The sequence below is a fragment of the Saccopteryx bilineata genome, chromosome 8 (genome assembly GCF_036850765.1).
Source record: "Saccopteryx bilineata isolate mSacBil1 chromosome 8, mSacBil1_pri_phased_curated, whole genome shotgun sequence".
NCBI classification, from domain to species: domain Eukaryota; kingdom Metazoa; phylum Chordata; class Mammalia; order Chiroptera; family Emballonuridae; genus Saccopteryx; species Saccopteryx bilineata.
In genome coordinates this window covers 995,840-1,019,363 of record NC_089497.1, presented here as the reverse complement: position 1 = coordinate 1,019,363, position 23,524 = coordinate 995,840, and the positions used below count along the sequence as shown (strand labels likewise).

At 57.6% G+C, this 23,524-nt stretch overlaps 1 protein-coding gene across 1 annotated transcript in view; it reads left to right on the top strand.

The window, feature by feature from the left end:
* Positions 1-13,763, top strand: part of WNT7A (Wnt family member 7A) — a 57,360-nt gene extending 43,597 nt beyond the window's left edge. Inside the window, exon 4 of the mRNA XM_066241222.1 lies at positions 12,981-13,763. Within this exon, the coding sequence (XP_066097319.1) occupies positions 12,981-13,460 (480 nt within the window). The 3' untranslated portion in view covers positions 13,461-13,763. The remainder of the gene's footprint in view (positions 1-12,980) is intronic.
* The last annotated feature ends 9,761 nt before the right edge of the window (positions 13,764-23,524 follow it).

Here is a 23,524-nt window from a genome sequence, read left to right as displayed (position 1 = left end):
TACTCCAAATGTTTGCTCAAGAAAAGCTGTCTTTCTCCTCTTTCATCTCAGTTGCCCAGAGGAATACAGCTGCACTGGATGAAATGTCGCTTTCTGCTCATGATGGATTGACACGCAGGGGAGGGACTAGAGGAGCAGCAGGAGGAGGAGGAGAAGGAGGAGGAATAGCAGGAGGAGGAGGAGCAGCAGCTGCAGGAGGAGGAGCAGCAGCAAGAGGAGGAACAGCAGGAGGAGGAGGAGGAGTAACAGCAGCAAAAGGAGGAGCAGCAGAAGGAGTAGCAGGAGGAAGAGGAGCAGCAGGAGGAGTAGCAGCAGCAAAAGGAGGAACAGCAGAAGGAGGAGTAGCAGGAGGAAGAGGAGCAGCAGGAGGAGGAGGAAGAGCAGGAGGAGAAGGAACAACAGGAGGAGGAGTAGCAGGAGGAAGAGGAGCAGCAGGAGGAGGAGGAAGAGCAGGAGGAGAAGGAACAGCAGAAGAAGGAGTAGCAGAGGAAGAGGAGCAGCAGGAGGAGGAGGAACAGCAGCAGGAGAAGGAACAGAAGGAGGAGGAACAGCAGCAGGAGGAAGAGGAGCATCAGGAGGAGGAACAGCAGGAGAAGGAAGAAGAGCAGGAAGAAGAGCAGGAGGAAGAGCAGGAGGAGAAGGAACAGCAGGAGGAGGAGCAGAAGCAGGAGGAGCAGCAGAAGCAGGAGGAGGAACAGCAGGAGGAGGAGGAGCAGCAGGAGGAGGAGGAGCAGCAGGAGGAGGAACAGCAGGAGGAGGAGGAGCAGCAGGAGGAGGAGGAACAGCAGGAGGAGGAGGAGCAGCAGGAGGAGCAGCAGCAGAAGGAGGAGGAGCAGGGAGCAGCAGTGTAGCCTCTGGCCCTGCCACCTGCAGCCTCCCTCCGGGCAGCTGTAAGGAAGTGGGAGAGAAAGGGGCTGTGGTCAGTACCTGCAGGGCTCCGGCTGGTCCCATCAGAAGCTCTGGGGCTGAAATGGCCCTTTAGGTTTGTCCCCAGTTGAGTCGGGGACCAGGGCTTTGGAGCCCACATCACCTGTCTCTGGGGCACCCTGAGCAGGCGCTCCCATGAGAAGAGCACCTCCTGGGAGGAACCTGGCTGCAAACATCAGCAGTCAGCACTGCAGGCAGCAGAGAGTGAGTGCTTGGTCCTGGAGGAGGACCTGGTGGGCAGCAGTGTCCCTGCACAAACCCACCCTGTGAACCGTGGCCTGGGGTGTGGGTGGGCAGCAGTGTCCCTGCACAAACCCACCCTGTGAACCGTGGCCTGGGGCGCAGGTGGGCAGCAGTGTCCCTGCACAAACCCACCCTGTGAACCGTGGCCTGGGGCGTGGGTGGGCAGCAGTGTCCCTGCACAAACCCACCCTGTGAACCGTGGCCTGGGACCCGGGTGGGCAGCAGTGTCCCTGCACAAACCCACCCTGTGAACCGTGGCCTGGGGCGCGGGTGGGCAGCAGTGTCCCTGCACAAACCCACCCTGTGAACCGTGGCCTGGGACCCGGGTGGGCAGCAGTGTCCCTGCACAAACCCACCCTGTGAACCGTGGCCTGGGCGCAGGGCTCTCCCACCCTCCACTGTGCATGTATGCAGCTGCAGGCCAGACCACCCGGGTTTGAGTACTGGTTCCAGCACTTCCTGACTAGGACCCCTGTGCCTCAGTGTCCTCATCCGCAAGATGAGATGCTGATGATCAGTCTCTCAGGGTTTCTGTGCAGATTTGGCGAGTCGCTCTCTGTCAAGCACCTAAAACAGCGGTGGACACCAAGCCAGCAGCTTTTATTGGGGTTGGGCCTGGTTCCCGCCCTCATGGGGTTCACAATCTGGTGGGAGGGTCGGGTGTGCAAATGGGGAGGTGTAGCACAGAGCAGCTGGGGCGTGAAGCCAGCGTGCCGCTCTCTCCCGAGAAAGCGTCCCTCTTATTCGAGACTGACACGAAACTCTCACACGTGCCAGGGTAAGTCAACATCCACGATGACCCAGCCACGTTCCCCGACGCCCTCCCCCCCCGGCCCAGCCCTGTGCCTTTGCTCTCCATCCTGATGCTGCTGCCACCGGGTGTGTGCTGTCGAAGGAGGAGACAACAGGGAGACTCCCGGGGTGGTCTGATGGACCCAGTGCCCCAGCCGGGGTCTGGCACGTGGCCCAGTGGGAGTCACGAAGAAAGTGTGAGGAAGAGGTGACTTACAGGAGCGTGGGCTGCGCGGGGGGCACTGTGGCTGGCAGCAGTGGGGGCACCTAGTAGCTGGGAGACTGAGGGGCAAAGCAGGGAGCGGTGGGAGAGGAGGGCCCACAGGAGCCGTGGGTGTGGGTAGGGGGACGCCATACACAGAAGGAATCAGGAGCCAGCGCCCTAGCCTCTCTTCCCACCCAGTCTTGTGCGGAGTTCCAGCTGGCTGCACCCCAGATGTAGGGCACACAGATGGCCCTCGGGAGCAGAGAAGAGGCCCACAGAGACTTCCGGGCACTCTCAGGCTCTCACGGCTCCCTGTCTCGACTCCAGCAGGAACCCCATCTTGTCTAGCTCCTTAGAGTGATGCCCATGAGGTGCCCAGGGAACCCAGGTAGCCGAGGCATGGAGACGTGGGGCAGGAAACCAGCCAGGCTGGGTGACCTCCTTCTGCCCCCAGGAGCCTCCCAGCAGACCCAGGCAGGGCCGTCTGTGGACACATCAGCCCAGGATAAGGAGGCCTCCACGCCCAGCAGCTCTGCCACCTGCTTTCTGAGCCTCCGGAACTGGTGCCCTGCTATCGCAGGCGACCCGACCCGTCCGACTCGGCTGGTTCAGAGGAGGTTAGGGAACTGGTGTCCTGCTGGGGGAAGGGTGGCTGGGGTCCCACAGGGGACAGAGCACCAGCAGTCACATGCCCGGGGTGTGTGTGAATGCTGCAGGGATCGGAGCAGGTGGTGTGAGAGGGATGGAGGTGGCAATCCTGGGAGCTTCTGAAAGATGCCTGGGACTCCCGTGCCAGGGGGCAGCTGCCCAGATGAGCGTCAGGCGTTTGCCACAGGATGGGCTTCTGGGGTGTCAGCCCAGACGAGGGAGCAGGGAGGGAGAACGGAAGAGCTTCTTCAGCAGGGTTCACGCGGCAGTCACGGTGACCCCGGGGGGGGGTGGACACTCCTGCGAGGCTGCCCTTCTGCACCGCCCTGACACCGAGTCCCACGCCTGGGAGTGTGCGGCAGGCGTGGTCACTTCTCCTCCTCCTTCCTCGCTGGCTTATCTTCTCTTAAAGATTCCCGTCTGGTCCCTTCATTGTACAGTTGGGGGAAACTGAGGCCCAGGAAAGGAAAGGGACTTGCCTGCAGCCACACAGCCTAAAGGAGACAGAACCGGACCTGCAGCCGATGGCCCCTCCCCCTCATAACCCTGCTCCCCACCTCTGCGCGCCCCACTGTCACTGAGGAAACGGGGCCACCTCACGCAGGCTGGGGGCCTGTCAGGTGCCACCCGGTACGGGCCTGGTGGCCCTGCTGTCATTCAATCCCACGGCTACCCTCGGAGGGGAGACCCGCCGCTATTTTGTGACGACCAGAGTCACCGAGCGGTGCTAGCGTCCGAGTAACAGAATACTTCCTAGATGTGGCTTTCGTGATAGGAGCTGGCTTTTTCTTGCAAAGGGCACGTCTGGGCTCAGTTTCTTCCGGAGGCTCAGCAGTGTCGTCAAGGGCCCAGGCTGTCTCCACTCTCCCCCTGGGGGTGGGGGCGCGGCCGCCGCCCACCTCCCCAGCCTCTGAGGCTCTGGCCCGCTGGTCCTAGGATGGCTGCCCGGGCTCCGAGAGCCACGCCCACCCTGTGGTGTCCAGAGATAAGACGTGAGGGGTCTCCCTCTGTCTCAGGTCTCGTTGTATCAGGTGGTGTCTGTCTGGGGCGCTCAGCCTCCCTCTCAGAGACAGTGGGCCGTGTGGGAAAGTGGAGGTTCAGACAGGGGTGAGGCTGCCCCCTTGGCCCCTTTCCTGTGTGTGGCCCCTCAGGGAGGGCTGGAAGCGGGCGGGTTCTTAGATTACCTGGCCCTGTCGCTGGTGCTTTCTCCCTGATCCAGGCTGATTTTTGTCGTTACAAGGGGCTGCCGCGTAGAGATGGGTTCTGACTGCCTGGGTCACTGCTCATCCACTGGGCGCACTGGGTCCAGAACTGACTCCTCCCTGAAGAGGGGCCAGGTAGCCCCCACCTCCAGGCCTGGAGGCCTGGCCCTCCCAGGGCCCCTTCATGAGCACACCGGCCCTCGGCTCGCCAGATCTGCTCCATGTGGAGACAAACTGCGGGAACCAAGAGCCGCCGCCGGCTCCACGAAAGGCATGTCCACCACACAGAGGAGAGGAGCTCTGGGTCCTGAGGGTCTCTGAAGCCCTAGGGACAGACACCCAGCCCAAGCCGGCTTACAGACAACGGGACGTCACTCATTTGTGGAACTGAATGCTCTTAGGGTAACGCGTTCGGGCCCAGTTGGGTCCATGGTGCAGACGCTCTTCCTGGGACCCATCACACACCACTGCCCTGCTTCTTAGCTCCGTCCACGCTCAGACCCACTGGCCTGCAAGATGCCTGTCCACAGCTCAGCTCTCAGCCTCTCCGGTTCTATCTGGAGGGAAATATCAGTTCTTGTTTGCGGTTTGCACCAATCCCCGGGGCTCGCTCTAAATCAGGGGTCTCAAACTCAACTCAGCATGTGGGCCGCAGAGCAAGATCACAGCCGTTCAGTGGGCCGCACTAGGTCTACAAAAGGCAACTGTTATGCAACACTTTTCTCACTGCAGTTGAAAACAAAAAAAAAAATCAGTACAACAAGCTCAATCGTACATGCAGTTTACTCAGTGTCACAAAACGACCAGAAACTGTAGTTCGCATCACAGCTGCTATTAACTAAGCTAATATCTAGCTAGGATGCTAGAGAAATGAAAAATACAAGTAGGCCCCTAGGCTTACTTAATTTTATCCAAAATATTTTGAACTTCGTGGATTAGTCTGCGGGCCGCACAAAATTGTTCAGCAGGCCGTGAGTTTGAGACCCCCTGCTCTAAATGGTCCTGACTGGCCTGAGTCACCAACCTGTCCTTAGCTATGGCCAGTGGGACCCAGGAGCCCTGACAGGAGGGATCTAGGTGGGATCTGGAAGCCGTGAGGGGCGGAACGGGGAGGGGTGACCAGGGTTGCTGAGGGATGGCAGGTAGGACGACTGCAGCTTCAGTGACAGGAAGCCTTGCTGAGGAGTCGGTGTGGGCAAAGCCCGGGGCCACGGCTGGCTTGTTACAAAACGGGGCACAAAGCGGGGGGGGGGCGCCCCGGGCAGGAGAGACAGTGCAGAAGTCCTGCTGGGGTTGGGTGGGGTGGGGACAGGGCGGCCCTGAGGGCGAGGCCCTGGAGGGAAGGGTGGACTGAGCCCAGCGGTGGGGACGAGTGGAGCCACAGTCCTGGAGGGGGCCCGGCAGGAGTGACAGGTCCCCAGGAGGTGGGAGAGCCCTCCTGGACCATGGGACTGTCGGGGACCCCAGGGGAGGCGAAAGGAAGCCACGGAATCCAATGCTAGGAAATGGCTTTTGGTATTTCAAGATTTAGATGCCCCTCTGAATGCTGCGTAGGGTGCCAGGTTCCTGGTCAGGGGCGCCACGCGGCACATCTGACCTCTCCTTCAGAGCTCCTTCCTCCTGTAGCACCTTCACTCCCCTGGGCAGCCCCATGGGGCTGGGACTGCCCAGGAGGCCACTTTGATCATATCTATAGTGTATGAATCAAGGAATGTTCTGGAGCCAAGTTTCTCCCAAGGCCCCTCCCAGGCCGAAGAGCCCCACCCTGGTGCTTGTGGGTTCTGGGCAGCACCTGGCACATTGTTGGTGCTTCCTGGGGGACCTGTCAGAAAGAGATGGATGTTCTCCGCCCAGTGGTGTGGAAAGTCCTTCCTGCTACTCCAGACGGGTCTGGGGCGCGGAAAAGCAGGTTCAGGATGGCCAGCCCACCCTCTCTGCAAGGATCCCACCTGCAGACTCCGCTTGCCGCTCCCGCATACTCCCCAGACGGGGCGCTCACTACCCCTCCAGCACCCTCCAGCTCTGGGCAGCTCTAGGGGGGGCTGCCTGGTATCCGCTGCCCTGTGACCCCCTCCACCTTCCCAACGAGGGTCCCAGTTTAGCCCTCTGGGGGCACAGTCTCTCCCACTCACCCTGCCCTGAGACAGGCCTAGGAAGTGTGTGTGGGGACTAGTACCCAGGGCATAAACTGCCTTCTCTAGACCAGGCAGCCCCAGCTTCTTCAGTGTGGGGTCTTCATCCCCCTCCTCTGCATATGCTCTATTTCTGTGCATAACCTGGACAAAAAATCACATAGCAAGACCATCTCCTCCCTCGTAGTGGGCAGTAGATCTCAGTATGGCTCTGATCAGATGGTTGGCTTCTCAGCAGTCTCTTAGCTCATATTGAATTGTATTTCATCTAAAGCTTTAAATGGTTCTCTGGTTCTCAGTGTCTCCTATTTTATGCTTTTGCAATCAAATTTTTTTTTTTTAAATACAAAACAATTACAGATTTTTGCCTCACTTCTGGCTGGTTTCAACCACACGTTTAAGTCCGTGGAAGTGATGGAGTCCTGACTGGGACATAACTCATTGTCTCCCCCGTGAGCACCTGAGCTGACTGCAGCCAGATTTCATGGCACCAAAACCCCCTTCTGCTCCCCAGACACCCTTCCTGGCCACTCACCGTCTCTGGATTTCCTCATTACGCTCTCAACACACACACTTTCCCAAGCCTCATCCCTCCCTGTTCCTCCAGCTCTGGGCAGCTCCGTTCCCCGTTGTGCACAACCTCTGCATCCGTCAGAGGCCTGTGAGTCCCCCTGGGTCCCCCGCAGCCCGCCACCGACCACTCACCACCGAGTCCTGCCGACGGTGCTCCTTCTGTCCCCTGCACGGCCACCGTCTGTGCTGGAACACCATCGTGTCTCTGGCCCAGGCTGCGGGGGTTCCCCACTCACCAGATTTCTCTGCTACCACTCTGCCCTCCTTGAACCTCATGGCCACTTCCTTTGGAAGGGTCTTTAAAGCTGCCCGTGGGACCCCTGTGTTGGTCCCCTTGGTTCACAGGTGACCCGATGCTCCCTGACTGAGTGTCCCCCAGCTCCCTCTCCCTCTTCCTCCGCTAGCCATGCCTGCCTCATCCTGCAAAATCTGCCACTCTAACCTACCCTCCTGTTCTCCGCTGCCAGCCTCCGTCCTGGGGGAGGCTTCATGGAGCAGCATGGAGCGGCCCCTCCCGGGACAGGTCTCCCTGCCCCCACTCTGTTCCTTCAGAGGACTTATTGTCTATAATCGGGTTTGGGGGGGGGGTGTGGATGCCAGGCTGCCTGGCCTGGGTCTGCTGCTCCAGGAAAGCACGGACAGAGTCCCCCCCCCCCCCCACCCAGGGCCTCCGGGACAGGTGTGATGCCAAGGAGCAGACAGCTGGTGCTCCGTGCAGAGTGAGAGGGCCAGGGAATGCGTGTGTCCTGTAGGAAAGGACGCACACTGGGTTCTCCTTTCGCCTTGCGTCTGGTCAGCCCTTTTCTGTGTCAGAGGCGGTGGGGGACAGAGGTGCGTGTCCTGCCCCAGTCTCTCAGGAGGGTCACTGGCAGAGTCTCCGGGAGCAGATGCTGAGCTAGAAGTCCAGGTCCGGCTGGTCATTAGAGGTCAGGCAAGGGGGAGGGGCAGGGCTGGAGCTGTGACGTGTCAGTGGGAACCCTGGAGCAAGGGCTGCCCATCAGAGTGGCCAGCCTCCCCTTCCCCACTGCCAGCTGCCGGGAAGGGCTGCAGGTCTCGGCCGCTGGGACAGACCCTGAAGAACCCCACAACTGGACGCTGTGGGCTGGTTCTGCCTGGTCCCCTGGTGTGCGGGAGCTGGTTCCCACAGGCTTGCGAGACCCAGCATTAAACATCGGGAATTGTGAGATGATTTCTAAACCTTTGGTAGCTTAAAACCAGGGTCTTTTTCCTGAGAGCTGAATTACAAGCACACCACTACCTGTACCTATGAAGCAAGACCTCCCTTGGCGGGGAATTTGGGTGGCATATCTCCATGTCCACCCCAAAGAGCTGTTGGCCTGATGGGTAATACCGACAGGTACACAGTCATCACAGGGCCAAGGTGACAAGTACTCAACAACCCAGGACAGCTATGGAAACCACAAAGGAGTCACTGACTGCTCTGGCAATCAGGGAACACTTTGTGGAAGAGGTGACTTTTTTTTCCTGACATGGTAGAATGTTCAAAAGGCAACCCTGTGAAAAGCAGAGCTCCTATCAGCCTGGTCATTCTGTCCACTCCAGAGGCCGCCACTCTTACCAACTTCTCACATATCCTTCCGGAGATACCATTCTGTTCTGGGCTTGTATGAACACATGCATAAGTTTGTTTTTCTCACACAAATGAGCTCACACTCTGCTCACTTTTCTGCCCCTTGCTCTGTTCTGTTAACCATGCATCCTGCCGACTATCCCTCGTCAGTAAGTCCAGACCTGCCTCGTTCTAAATGGCTGCTGGACCGTCCAGCTCATAGATGCACCATCCTTTGCAGAACTGGTCCCCCTGGGTGGACTTCAGATTCTTCCCTGTGGTCTTTCTCATTTCTTGATTATTATTTTTTTAACGAGAGAGAGAGAGAGACAGGGACAGACAGGAAGGGAGAGAGTTGAGAAGTATCAGTTCTTCATAGTGACACCTTAGTTGTTCATTGATTGCTTTCTCATATGTGCCTTGATGGGGGAGGGGAGCTTACAACAGAGTGAGTGACCCCTTGCTCAAGCCAGCGACTTTGAGCTCAAGCCAGCAACCATGGGGTCGTGTCTGTGATCCCACTGTCAAGACAGAGACCTCAGGGTTTCGAACCTGGGTCCTCAGCATCCCAGGTCAACACTGTCCACTGCATCACCACCTGGGTCCTCAGCATCCCAGGTCAACACTGTCCACTGCACCACCACCTGGGTCCTCAGCATCCCAGGTCAACACTGTCCACTGCACCACCACCTGGGTCCTCAGCATCCCAGGTCAACACTGTCCACTGCACCACCACCTGGGTCCTCAGCATCCCAGGTCAACACTGTCCACTGCACCACCACCTGGGTCCTCAGCATCCCAGGTCAACACTGTCCACTGCATCACCACCTGGGTCCTCAGCATCCCAGGTCAACACTGTCCACTGCACCACCACCTGGGTCCTCAGCATCCCAGGTCAACACTGTCCACTGCACCACCACCTGGTCAGCCAGGTCTTGGTCATTTTGTCTGTGCAGGAGCCTCCCCGAGGGCTCACATTCTGTCCTGGGATTGTTGGGTTGAGCATCTGGCATGGCAGTCAGTGTTGGCCTCTGGGTAAGGAAAAGCACATGCAGAAGTGAGCGGTGGACATGGAGGAAGGAGCATGGGACTGGCTCGAGCCGCACACACCCCTCTCCCTGCACAGGAGTGGGACTTCGCTACCGCCAACATGAGCTCTTTTTAAAATCACAAATCCTGCTCCACTGGCTTTCCACTTAGAATAAAATCTCATCTCCTAGCCTAAGGAGACAGGATGACTAGGTCATGTAGCGGTCTGCACAGGACCCTGAAACAGAAGAAGGACACTGAATATAAACCTGGGAAATCCAAGTAAAGAGTGGGCCTCAGTTAATAACACCGTATTAGTGTTAACACATTAATTGTAGCATTTCTGTAAGATGTTAGTATAGGGGAACCAGATGCAGTTGTATGGAAACTCTCTTCACAATTTTTCTGTAAATACAAAACTGTTTTAAAATCCAAGTTCATTTGCCGTAGTTGGTTGGCTTAGTGGTAGAGCGTTGACCTGGTGTGAAGATATCCTGGGTTCAATTCCCGGCCAGGGCACACAGGAGAAGTGCCCATCTGCTTCTCCACCCTTCCCCCTCTCCTTTCTCTCTCTTCCCCTCCCACAGCCATGGCTGATTGGAGTGACTTGGCCCCAGGCACTGAGGATGGCTCCATGGCCTCTGCCTCACATGCTAAAAAATGGCTCCGGTTGAAAAGTAGCTTCAATTACAACAGAGCAAGGGCCCCAGGTGGGCAGAGCATCGCCCCCTAGTGGGCTTGCTGGGTGGATCCTAGTCGGGGTGAATGCAGGAGTCTGTCTCTGCCTCTCCTCCTCACTTAAAAAACAAAAAACCCACAGAAGCCATCTATATGTATAAAGAATCTATATGTATAAAGAATAGTGCTCTAGGGAAGAGCACTATTATTACTGGACCATAAGACCCTCACCTCTGAGTGCCACTTCCACCACTGTGCTCTCCTCTAGGAGTGGGCTGAGCCACTGCAAAGGGAATTGCCCTAACCTGACGGAGTTAAATTAGATGCCATATTCAAAAGCGTGACCCACTGTGTGTACAGTTGATTACTATAAATGTTCAGGTACTTACTTGTTTTATCCACTTTTTCACCGTGTGACAGGCGCAGGGGTCCCCAAACTTTTTACACAGGGTGCCAGTTCACTGTCCCTCAGACCATTGGAGGGCTGCCACACAGTGCTCCTCTCACTGACCACCAATGAAAGAGGTGCCCCTTCTGGAAGTGCAGCGGGGGGCCGGATAAATGGCCTCAGGGGGCTGTATGCAGCCCACGGGCCATAGTTTGGGGATGCCTGGGCAAAAGTAATGTAACAATCTGGACCATGAAAATGCTCGTACACGATGACCCAGAAACTGTGCTCCCTCACACATCCCCACCCCAGTGCCCGGCGCACAGAAGGAGCTTCGTAAATGTTTCTCATGAGGAAATCAAGCTGAAGATGGTGGGGAAGGAAGAGAAGCACCCATTCCAAATACGCCTGCTTCCACGTTGGAACCCTGTCTGGAATGCTCAGTTGGTTCCACTTAGAGCATCGTCCCAAAGCGCAGAGGTTGCTGGTTCAATCCCTAGTCAGGGCACATACAGGAGCAACTCACTGTTTCTGTCTCTCTTTCCCTCCTCCTCTCTCGCTGAAATCAGTAAACAATTATTTTTTCATTGAGAAAGAAAGAAAAAGAAGAAAGGGAAGGAGGGAAAGAAAAGATAAAAATAAAATGAAAAACAACCTAAATAGCTTGTACTATGGGGGGTGGTGGTAAATGCTCCCTTCTTTTATTGCTGGAATATTCCAAAGTGGGGGGTCAGTGAAATAAAGCCCATGGGCCATCTGTAGTCCACTGCTTATACATGTAAATAATGATTCATTGAGAACTGGCCGTGAGTACCTTGAACTGCAAAGCAAGGGAATCACACAGCATGTTCTCTTTAGTGTCCAGCTTTTCCCACTCAGCATTACAGCTTCCAGATCTGTTCTCCTTATATTCGTAGCTCATTCTGTTCCACTGCTGTCTAGTATTTCATCGTCTGATTACAATTCATTACTATTATTATCCCCATTCTACATACGGGTAAACTGCAGCCCAGCAGACTTGAGGAAATTGCCCAGGGACACCCAGCAGGTTCATGTTAGATCTGGGATTTAATCTCAGAGTTTGGGGTAGTCTGTGCATTCCCCTCGCTCCCCTGTACAATGCTGCATCTCATGCTGTGATGAGGAAAACCCAGGGGGTCGTGGGAACTGAAGTGAGGGGCACAGCATCCACCTGGGGGCCAGGGAAGCTGAACTCAGAGCCAGGGTGTCCACCGGGCCTGGCAGATGTCCTAGCGATGAAAGCACTTGACCTCTGAAAACCATAGCTCACGGTCAGGGAGGTAACAGGGAGCAGTGCGGACTGTGGCAACGAAGGAGGAAGACAGCTGCTGGTATAGCTCCAAATAGTGCTGGCACAGGTTGTGGCGAGCTAGGACACAGCAGGCCAGCATTTTTGGCCAGAGCCTATGCCAGGAGGTCAGCACCCAGCTGCCCTGGTTGTTAGAGAATTTGACTATTGCCCTGAAGTTTCTGTTTGAAAACACACACACACACACACACACCATGGAAGTCTACCTTTTAAAGGCTCCTGGAGTTTTTTTATTATATTTTGGGGTTTGGGGTTTTTTTTTGTATTTTTCTGAACTGAGAAGTGGGGCATGCACCTGACCAGGATCCACCCGGTACGCCCACCAGGGGGCGATGCTCTGCCCGTCTGGGGCGTCGCTGTGTTGCAACCAGAGCCATTCTAGCACCTGAGGCAGAGGCCATGGAACCATCCTCAGCGCCCGGGTCAACTTTGCTTCAATGGAGCCTTGGCTGTGGGAGGGGAAGAGAGAGACAGAGAGGAAGGAGAGGGGGAGGGGTGGAGAAGCAGATGGGCGCTTCTCCTGTGTGCCCTGGCGGGAATCGAACCTTGGGACTTCCACACTCCAGGCCAATCCTCTACTGCTGAGCTAGCTGGCCAGGGTCAAGGCTCCCGGTTTTCACCTGTTAGTTCAGAAATTATTTTAAACTGGTGCCAGCCAAAGAGAACCTCTGTGTGGTCTGAACTGCCCTGAATTGTTGTCAGCCCCATCTAAGGACCCAGAGGAGCTGGGAAGGCCAGCTGGATGCAGGTGGCAGGCACACGCCAGGGCTGGAGCTGAGGGGCACCCTGAATCCGGGCCTGGGTTTCCTGCACAGAAAGGAAAAACAGCACCCCAGCACATGGGGGCAGAGGTGGGCTGGGGGGCGGTGCGTGCAGTGAGTGACGTGTGCTGTGCCCCCCCCAGCACATGGGGGCAGAGGTGGGTCAGTGGGCGGTGCGTGCAGTGACTGACGTGTGCTGTGCTCCCCCTCAGCACATGGGGGCAGAGGTGGGTCAGTGGGCGGTGCGTGCAGTGACTGACGTGTGCTGTGCTCCCCCTCAGCACATGGGGGCAGAGGTGGGTCAGTGGGCGGTGCGTGCAGTGACTGACGTGTGCTGTGCTCCCCCCCAGCACATGGGGGCAGAGGTGGGTCAGTGGGCGGTGCGTGCAGTGACTGACGTGTGCTGTGCCCCCCCCAGCACATGGGGGCAGAGGTGGGTCAGTGGGCGGTGCGTGCAGTGAGTGACGTGTGCTGTGCCCCCCCCCCCCCCCCCCCCCCGCAGATCCTGGAGGAGAACATGAAGCTGGAGTGTAAGTGTCACGGGGTGTCAGGCTCCTGCACCACCAAGACGTGCTGGACCACGCTGCCGCAGTTCCGCGAGCTGGGCTACGTGCTCAAGGACAAGTACAACGAGGCGGTGCACGTGGAGCCCGTGCGCGCCAGCCGCAACAAGCGGCCCACCTTCCTGAAGATCAAGAAGCCGCTGTCGTACCGCAAGCCCATGGACACGGACCTGGTGTACATCGAGAAGTCGCCCAACTACTGCGAGGAGGACCCGGTGACGGGCAGTGTGGGCACGCAGGGCCGTGCCTGCAACAAGACCGCCCCACAGGCCAGCGGCTGTGACCTCATGTGCTGCGGCCGCGGCTACAACACGCACCAGTACGCCCGCGTGTGGCAGTGCAACTGCAAATTCCACTGGTGCTGCTACGTCAAGTGCAACACCTGCAGCGAGCGCACGGAGGTGTACACGTGTAAGTGAGCCCCGCCCCGCAGCACCGGAGCGGGTCCCCCGTGGGGCGTGGGGCACAGCGGTCTGTGCGCTGCGTGCGCTGCATCTGGACGCCCGGTCGCTTCCCAGGCCTGGGCCTGCGCGAGGAGCTGCGAGAATGCTGAACTTGAACTTGTCTGTTCTGCTGTGCGTGCCCCTCCGGGGTTTCCCGCGGTTCCGGTGGGAACCTGCGCTCAGGAGTCCGCAGGGGCCAGGTGTCCAGTCCAGGCCCAGGGCTGCGCGTGCGCCCTGCAGCCTGGGGCCCTCCACTCATGGCTGTCGCAGGAACCTGCCTGGACCCTTGGGCCTCCTCATAGCAATATTTAACAATTTATTCTGATTAAGAAAAAGAAAAAGAATAATATTAATTTATTTAATTAAAAAGAATCCTCCCACTTCGTCGGGATCCGTTTTCTGCAAAGTGGACGGTGCGCTTTCTTTGCAGGAAGATGTTGCTGGATAGGAGCCGTGTAGACCTACCTGCCTGTACAGACGAGTTTCTACGCAGATATTTCTGCTGGTTGATTCTGCCAGTATCCTCCCCCCCCCATTAGATATTCGAGTACAGAGCAGGCGCCCCCTACATGTATGTAGACACACACACACACACACGCACACTTCTGTTTTTTTGCTGTTTGCTGCTACTCATCCAGACCGTTAAACTGGTCGACATTCAGAGACTTGTTTTTCAGCATACATTCCTTCAGTTGTTCCCAGCTCCAACTCCATTAGAAACATCCAGTTTGGAATTTAGAGAAAGAGGAAAGATAATTAATAATAATAATAATGAAAAAACAAAATTCCCAGCAGTTTCCATCTTTTGGAAAGTGAGCCACTGGATAAGAGAGAATATTTTGTAAGAGACTATTTTTATACGAATGTTTTATTTATATCGAGTCTGACTGTGTCATTCCGTGGCCTGTGTTGCTGCTTCTTTGTTCCCGGACTTGCTTTGGGGTGAGGAGGGGTGGGGCCTGGGTGTGGATGGGGGTGGGGCTGAGGACCCTTTACAGACAGGGCTGGGTTTTCAAGGTCTGTGGGCCGAATGGGCAGAAGCGGCCAGTGGATGCCTGGGCAGTGGATGCCTGGGCAGTGGCGTCATCGGTGTCACCTGGGAAAGGAGTGAGACCCCAGCACCAGACTAGGAAGCTCAGGCCTGCAGAGCAGGGTCCCTGACAAGCCATGTGATGGGCAACTCTGTGCCCTCCGGGTTGTGTGGTCATCTCAGGGACTTGGTCAGTGCTGACCTCGGCAGAGGTCAGCTCAGGGAACCAACTGACTCCTCAGCAGGGCACCCTGCCATCGCCTTGTGCCCCCAAGGTGGGGTTAGGGTGAGAGGTCCTCATCAGTTAGAGGGCAGGGTTAGGGTGAGGGGTCCTCATCAGTTAGAGGGCAGGGCGCCTGGGCGAGGGGTCCTCATCAGTTAGAGTGCAGGGTTAGGGTGAGGGGTCCTCATCAGTTAGAGGGCGGGGTAAGGGTGAGGTGTCATCACCAGTTAGAGGGCAGGGTGCCTGGGCGAGGGGTCCTCATCAGTTAGAGGGCGGGGTTAGGGTGAGGTGTCATCATCAGTTAGAGGGCAGGGTAAGGGTGAGGGGTCCTCATCAGTTAGAGGGCAGGGTAAGGGTGAGGGGTCCTCATCAGTTAGAGGGCAGGGTGCCTGGGCGAGGGGTCCTCATCAGTTAGAGGGCGGGGTGCCTGGGCGAGGGGTCCTCATCAGTTAGAGGGCGGGGTTAGGGTGAGGTGTCATCATCAGTTAGAGGGCAGGGTAAGGGTGAGGGGTCCTCATCAGTTAGAGGGCGGGGTTAGGGTGAGGTGTCATCACCAGTTAAGAGAGCAGGGTGCCTGGGCGAGGGGTCCTCACCCCAGGAGCAGCTAGCAGGGCTTCCTGGATGGCAGTCTCAGGGCAGCGGCCAGAGAGGGGTGTGGCCGAGGCCTCTGCTCTGGCCCCAGCCTCGTCCAGCTGTCTTTAAGGAGGCTGTGTGTGTGTGTGTGAGTGTGTGTGCATGTATGTATGTGAGACTTCACGGGTCTTCGGGTAGTCACGTGATTCTGTGCTTTCGTGTACCTCCGGGCTGCTGATACGTGTGTGTCTCATGTGCTCCTGTGGGTACCCAACCACCGTCTGTCCATCTGGGGGCCTGCGTGTGTCTGCTTGGGGCAGGGCTTGTGGTGTGGAGTCAAGACTGTAGGGACCTTGGGCAATTGTGTTGAGCCACCTAGGGATGGCACCTCTGGACTCGATGCCCACAGACACTGGTTCAGCTCAGGTGCCTCTGAGACCACAGCCCCTGTGCCTCAGCGCGGGGAGCCCCTCCATGTCTAGCCTGTATCGGACACTCCATTGTTAGCACTGGGCCTGGATCACAGCTGGGCAAATAAAATGGCTGGACAGTTGGTTGATTTCTTCCCTTGGACCATTTTTTTCTTCTTTATTTGGGTGTCAGGATGGGTAGGCCTGTGAGGGGATGAGTGGATGATGGATGGATGAGTGGACAAGTAGATGGGTAGGTCAGTGGTTAAAGGAAGAGAAAAACACAGAAGTTTCTTGAAACTGCCACGTCACAGTCTCTCCGCTTTAGAAAACATAAACATCTACCGTGAGCAAAGAGGCTTCCCCAGCCTGTTCCTCTGTTCCCGGCTGGCCTGCCACCCGAGAGCGAGGGGGTTCTGACCAGCCTCCCTGGAGGATGGTTTAAGTTAACCACATATACAAGATCCCAGAAATCACCCCTGTCTTCTCTTACTACTCAGGTGGGGAGTGGGCCTGACAGGAGGGCAGCCCGCTTGCCCAGTTCAGCTGTGCTCTGAGCCTCAGTTTCTCCATCCCTAAAAGTGAGACAACAGTAACTGCATCACTGGACGGTTGTGAGGGCCCTCCCAGGGGTGATTGTTACAAAGCAATGGATGGGTGCTAAACGTCATTATGATTAGATGGTTATTGTTACTATTATTACTGTTCTTTCCATGAAGTGGTAAGGTTCTTCAAACACAGCTTAGGATAATCAATATTTTGCTCTGTGTTAGGCAAAGGTCTGTTCTCCTTTTGCTTTATTCCTAAAGCAGCTTTCCAATAAAACTGACATTAAAAAGGCAAAACCTTACGAGGATGAATTAAAAAAAAGAAAATCAGCCCAAGGTCCAGGTGGACGACAACCATGGGAAGTACCGCTCAACACAAGCCCCTCACAGCCATGGGGGCGCGTGGTGTCCTCAGAGCCCCTCACGGCCACGGGGGCGCACGGCCTCCTCAGACGCCTCACAGCCACGGGGGTGCATGGGTGTCCTCAGGGCCCCTCACGGCCACGGGGGCGCACGGCCTCCTCAGAGCCCCTCACGGCCACGGGGGCGCACGGCCTCCTCAGAGCCCCTCACGGCCACGGGGGCGCACGGCCTCCTCAGAGCCCCTCACGGCCACGGGGGCGCACGGCCTCCTCAGGGCCCCTCACGGCCACGGGGGCGCACGGCCTCCTCAGGGCCCCTCACGGCCACGGGGGCGCACGGCCTCCTCAGGGCCCCTCACGGCCACGGGGGCGCACGGCCTCCTCAGAGCCCCCCCACGGCCACGGGGGCGCACGGCCTCCTCAGAGCCCGACCCTCTGGAGGTTCAAGAAGGACTGAACGTCCTTTGTTTTGTTTTGTTTTGTTTTGTTTTACGTAAGATCTGCTTTTTTAATAATGTTAACAAACAGCATGAGGAGGGAGCAAAGCACAGTAGCGAGCTGAACTTGACCTTGGTGCCACCGTGTGTGGCCTGACGCAGCCCAGATCCCTGTGTTAGTGACGGAGACCTTGAGGCCCAGAGTGGGACAATGCCTCAGGCGAGGCCACACCCCCTGCCGGGCAGAGGAGAGACCAGGGACGGGACGTGTGCCTCTTGGAAAGGTCCACACGTCACGTGGAGGACGGGGTGGCAGGGACGACGTCCTGCTTGCTGTGCCCGTGTACATGTGCGTGTGCAAGTGCGCTCACACCCCCTGGACTCACCTTCTGAACTAGCCCGAGGCCTGTGCCCGGAGCCACTCTGCAGGGGTGCTGTGGTGGCCGGTCAAGGGGACCCAGGGCTTCCCATTCTCCTACCCACACCCCTTCACTCAAGGGAACCCCTCAGCCAGACCCAGATCAGGAGCGGCCTGGGTTGATGTTTCCCCACGACGCGGAGCCATCCCCTGCGATCTTCAAGGCGGGACTGTGACGTGTTTCCTGAGACCCCACCCCCGAGAAGCGAGGGACAAGGGTTGGAGGCTGGGCTGTCCCACAGAAGCCCGTGGCACCCGACCCTGAGCCTTCTGTCACCTCTAGCAGAATATTAAGGAAGATAGAAAGGGCTGTGGACCACCCTGGGCGCCCAAGCCTGACACCGATTGTCATCGTCAACTTTTCCCACCTGACTGAGGGCATCTGACAGGTCCCTGGGGTCGGGCACTTCTTCCTGGGGTCGGGGGGGGCATCTCACAGCCCCCCCACCTTCCTCACAGAGCCTGGCCACTGTCACCTTTCACCGGGAGGAGTGCCACCGCCGTCTCCAGGCCTCCGCTCATGTGCCGTCAAGCCCGCCTTCCGCGCTCTGGCTGGACCAATGCACTCCCTGCCCGCAGCCAGTTCCTCGGTGCCTCGCGGCCTGACCCTGGGCATGCTGGCAGCATCTCCTCTCGTCCCCCGCAGGGCGTAACACTGATGCCGTGTGTGAGGGCATTGCCCTGCGCCGGGCCAGGTTCTAGCAATGTTCATGACGTCCCTCTGACCTCCACACCACACCTTGCACGCCTGTGCCTTTGCTGTGTTCTCTGCCGAGAGCACCCACCTTCCTTTCCTCCATCTGACTGACTCCTGAGCTTCTGAGGGGCCTTTCTGCGCTATTGCAGGAAAGATGGGAGCTGGAGCCCCCTGTGTGCAGGTGCAGCCCTGCGGTGGTTCCTGTCCTGAGCAGCTGGCATCAGAACCACACACCCCCTCCCAGAGCTCCAGAGCCACCTTCCTGCTACAGGCAGGGAGGTGAAGGGACTCACCCACACGAGTCACTGATCGGGCTCTGTGACCAGGAAGTGTATCAGTTAGCTATTGCCGAATAACAAACCACCCCCAGACTCAATAACTTCAAACGATCCTGTCATTGCTCCTAAGCTGGGCAGTTCTCCTGGTCTCGGCTGGGTTCCCTCGGGCACCCGTGGTCAGCCGTGGTTTAGGTAGGCGACTGCTGATCTTGGCAGAAACCCTGTCGTGTGTCTGAGGCCCATTGGCTACAGACTGGTCTGGAATGGCTTTGCCTAGGATGGACGGGCCTGTCACATGATCTCATTCTCTAGTGGGCCCAAACCTGTGCACCTTGGAGAGGAAGAATTCCAAAAGCAGGCTTCTCGAGGCCCAGGGTCAGCACTGGCCCAGGTTAGCTCTGCTGCACCCTGTGGGCTGGAGCAAGTCGCGGGAGCAGCCCAGACTCTAGGGCAGGGGGAGTCAACCTTTTATCCCTACCGCCCACTTTTGTGTCTCTGTTAGTAGTAACATTTTCTAACCGCCCACCAGTTCCACAGTCATGGTGGTTTATAAAGTAGGGAAGTAACTTTATTAAGTTTATAAAGCAGAGTTACAGCAAGTTAAAGCATATAATAATCATTACATACCAAGTACTTTATGTTGGATTTTCACTAAGTTTGGCAGAATAAATCTGTATAAAACAACTTACTATAGTTAAATCTATCTTTTTATTTATACTTTGGTTGCTCCGCTACCACCCACCATGAAAGCTGGAACGCCCCCTAGTGGGCGGTAGGGACCAGGCTGACCAGCACTTCTCTAGGGTATGAAGGGGACTCTCTCTCACTGGGGTGGGGACGGCTGCATAGCCACATAGCAACGGGTGTGGGACTGGGAAGGGACTTCACCACAGGACCAGTGAGCTGACACCCCCGTCTGCTGTCCTGAGCAGGACCGACCGAGTCTTAGCACTGAGCACATGGCAGGGGCACAGCCACTCTGTTTAATGGACCCCCCAGCCCTCCCAGGAGCCTTAGCTCCACCTGTCTGTCCGTCCCCTTGTTCCAGAGTCGGTCTTGGGTCTTATCTTCCTCTACCTCCCGTCCATCAGCAAATCCCAGTGACTGTGCTTCAAAACATTCCCAAATCTAACCACTCCGTCTGCACACCCACCAGCTGTCTGTGTGTCTGAGTCAGGCCAAACCTTTACCACGCTCTGGTCCTCTCTGTAGGCCACACTGCTAGACTGTCTCCCCTGCCTCCCTGTGGCTGGGAGTGTCCGCATGACTGGGCTGTGCACCAGGGAGTGAGGGTGACGCACTCCACTTCCAAGCCCACCTACGCCTCCTGTGCCTTCCACTTTGGGGAGGCTGTGAGGTGTGGGCAGTTGAGCTGCAGAAAAAGAGGTCCCTTGGTCCCTGTGTGGCCACCTGCTGGTCAGGAACACCCATGGGTAAGAAATGCATCTGTGTGGGAAGTCCCTGACCTATGTAAGCTCACCTGTTACAGCACAGAGCCCGTCCCTAACTAGACTCCAGCCACAGTGGCCTTCCTTCTGTTCTTCCGACACACTAGCTTTCATCCTGCCCCTGGGCTTTTGCATGTGCTGTCCCCTCTGATTTTTTTAATACCTGGATTTTCCTGGTTAAAAATATTTGACTCAGCCCTGGCCGGTTGGCTCAGTGGTAGAGCGTCGGCCTGGTGTGCAGAAGTCCCGGGTTCGATTCCCGGCCAGGGCACACAGGAGAAACGCCCATCTGCTTCTCCACCCCTCCCCCTCTCCTTCCTCTCTGTCTCTCTCTTCCCCTCCCACAGCCGAGGCTCCATTGGAGCAAAAGATGGCCCGGGCGCTGGGGATGGCTCCTTGGCTTCTGCCTCAGGCGCTAGAGTGGCTCTGGTTGCGAAGAGCGACACCCGGGAGGGGCAGAGCATCGCCCCCTGGTGGGCGTGCTGGGTGGATCCTGGTTGGACGCATGCGGGAGTCTGACTGCCTTCCCATTTCCAGCTTCAGAAAAATACAAAAAAAAAAAGATTTGACTCAATGTCAGCTCTTCAATAGACCCTCCAACCACCCGGGCTTAGAAACAATATGATTGTTTGAAGTCATTGAGTCTGGGGGTAATTTGTTACTCAGCAATAGCTAACTAATAAACTTTCCCATTTAGGCAAAGAGTCCTAGTCATAGAGCCCAGTCAGTGACTTGTGTGGGTGAGTCCCTTTCCCTTTCACCCACTGGTTTTTTACTCTTTGTGGCACTTACCACTATCAGAAAATGAAATTTCTTGTTCCTTCGAGGCTGTACAGTATCATGGTTAAGAGCTGGATGCCCTGTGTTCTAACCTGGCTCTGCTCTTTGCTGGCTGTGTGGTGTAGGGCCAAGAACTTAACCTGTCTGTGCCCGTGTGTCACTCACTGTTTACAAAGTGGGGTTTGCCACGTGAACTGTGAGACGCAGCGCCCGGTGCCCGGTGAGGGCCGTGGAGTGTGAGGTGTGGACGTTGCTGGTTTCTTAAGCTTCCCGGGGGCAGGACTTTGGCTGTCTTTGTTGCCGCTGGGTCCCCAGTGCACGGCACACATGAGAATGAATAAAGAGCTGGAGCCTTTTCCCAGACCCACCAGGCCCCTGCGGGGGTGAGGGGGGGTGGGGCTCAAGGGGGGCAGCGTCTGAATCCAGAGCTGAGGGTCGAGCGGCGAGGGGCTGGCGCGGGGAGCAGAAACGGATCCAGTCCCCCTGATGTGGACGCAGGCACATCTGCTCCATTCACAGGGTGGCTGCTGGTTGCCACAGCAACCGCCCCGGTCCCGGAAGAATGTGCCAGAGACAACGGAGACCCCAGGGGCCCCCAGCTCAGTCCCCAGGATGGCAGGCTGCCTCCGACCCAGAGAAAGCATCACACCATAGGCTCACACATGCGCACACGCGCACACACACACACGCCTGTGATTGCACATGGACACGGAGCAGGAGACACCCAGACACCTGCACACGCCCAGCAGGCTGCACACCGCCGAGGCCGGGACCCTCACCCAGGAGGGGGGGGCGCATACAGCTACAGGGCCAGAGCCCCAGGCCAACCCTCACACGTGGCCACCGCCAGGGGTCCAGAGTCACGGCCCGAGGCCGGCCACAGACTGGGCAGCTTGTTTCACCTGGGAGGCCTTGGCTGGACCCTCCCCGCCACCTGTGGTCCCTGGAGCTTTGAGGCCACAACTGTGCGTGTGCGTGTGCCTGTGCGTGTGTGTGGAGTGTGTGTGGTGGGGGGACAGGTGGGAGTCACGCGTGTGCGGGCTGGAGGAGGACCCAGCCCCGTCTCCCTCAGGAGGGAGGCCGTGCTCGGACTGGCAATGGCCGTGTCTGGGGGAGACAACTTCTGCGGCCCCAGGAAGCACCGCTTGAGCTCCCGCCTCGCACAGAGGAATGTGCCCCAGAAAAGCCTCTGCTCTGGGCCCGGAGCTCTGGGGGCTCCAGCCGCAGCTCTGCCCCTGCTACAGTGTGGAGGTGGGACAAGGCCCTGCACCCGCTGAGCCCGGCACATCACTGCGGAGCACGGCCGGTTTCAGGTGGGGTTTCCTGGGCTGCAGAGCACGGGCTGGTTTCAGGCGGGGTTTCCCGGGCTGCAGAGCACGGGCTGGTTTCAGGCGGGGTTTCCTGGGCTGCAGAGCACGGGCTGGTTTCAGGCGGGGTTTCCCGGGCTGTCAGAGCACGGGCTGGTTTCAGGCGGGGTTTCCCAGGCTGCAGAGCACGTGCTGGTTTCAGGCGGGGTTTCCCAGGCTGCAGAGCACGGGCTGGTTTCAGGCGGGGTTTCCCGGGCTACAGAGCATGGGCTGGTTTCAGGCGGGGTTTCCCAGGCTGTCAGAGCGGACAGCGGCAGCTGGGAGTACCCGCCATCCACCAGACCGCACCCTGGGCTGCCTTCAGTCCCCCTGCCGTCGGGGTTCCGGCCGTGACCGGGTGGGGTAGGCTCTGCCTAAAACAGGCCTCCGACAGGGTTTCCGAAAGTGTGGCCCCCAGACATCTCTCGGGGTACCAGGTGGCCGACAAACTGCGGCTGTTTCCGTGGGAACGCCAGGCGGTGAGCCTTTTCCACACTCGTCCCCTCCCCGGTGCCCAGCGAGTGCCCGGAGGCCCCAGGACACATGCGGCACCGTAGCCACTGAGCACAGAGGCAGGTGCGACAGCCAGGAGACCCGATGAAACGGAGAACAATGCTCTTCCCACCCAGTTTTGCCTGACTTGACTGGTTTTAAAAAAACAAAAAAGGTCTTTTCCATGAAGAACGTGTTATTTGTGTCAACATCGTGGGTTTTTATCCTGCTGAGCAAATTAATACATAAACGTCTGGGTTTTCTCCGCTTTCCTCTTTATCTTTGTAAACACAGAGAGGCGTGCACAGCAGCAGCAGCTTTGGGTCTGCCACGATCCGTGAAAGTGAGGGGGGGTCCTGAGACACCCCCCCCCCCGAGGGAGACCTGCTTCCCTGAGGCTCATGGCTGCGACCCTCGTCCAGGGTCCGGGAGCCATCAGCCTTGGGAGCTGGGGCTGGGTCCTGGCTGTGTACCAGGCCCCATTTGAGGGGCTTCAGAAGGGTCTTCTCAGGGAACCCCCAGCCCCACCTTGTGGCCAAGGTGCTGTGGAGACCAGGGGGAGAAGTCCAGGCCGAGTTTCCAGTCCCCCCACGAGGCACTGGAGCCAGGAGGTGGCGGACTCAGGACTGAAACCCAGGCAGTCGGACCTGAGAGGTAACCCCCTCACCCCACACAAACCCCGCCACCCCTGCCCCTCGCTATGAGCCAGGGGTTGCCAGATAGATTAAAAGACGCCCATTGCTATTTGAATTTCCGACAAGCAACAACAACGATGAAACGTGTGAGGTAAGTGTGTACCAGACATTGCACAGGACACAGAATACTTACACTGTCGTAAGAATAGCTTGTTTATCTGAACTTGACATTTAAGTTCAGCATCCCACCCCCTTAGCTAGTCAGGCCTACGACAAGAGGTAGTCCCAGAGTGGCTGCAATCTCTCTACCCTATCCCCCCAAAACAACCTTCCCTCCTCCTGCCTCTGCACCCCACCCCCTCC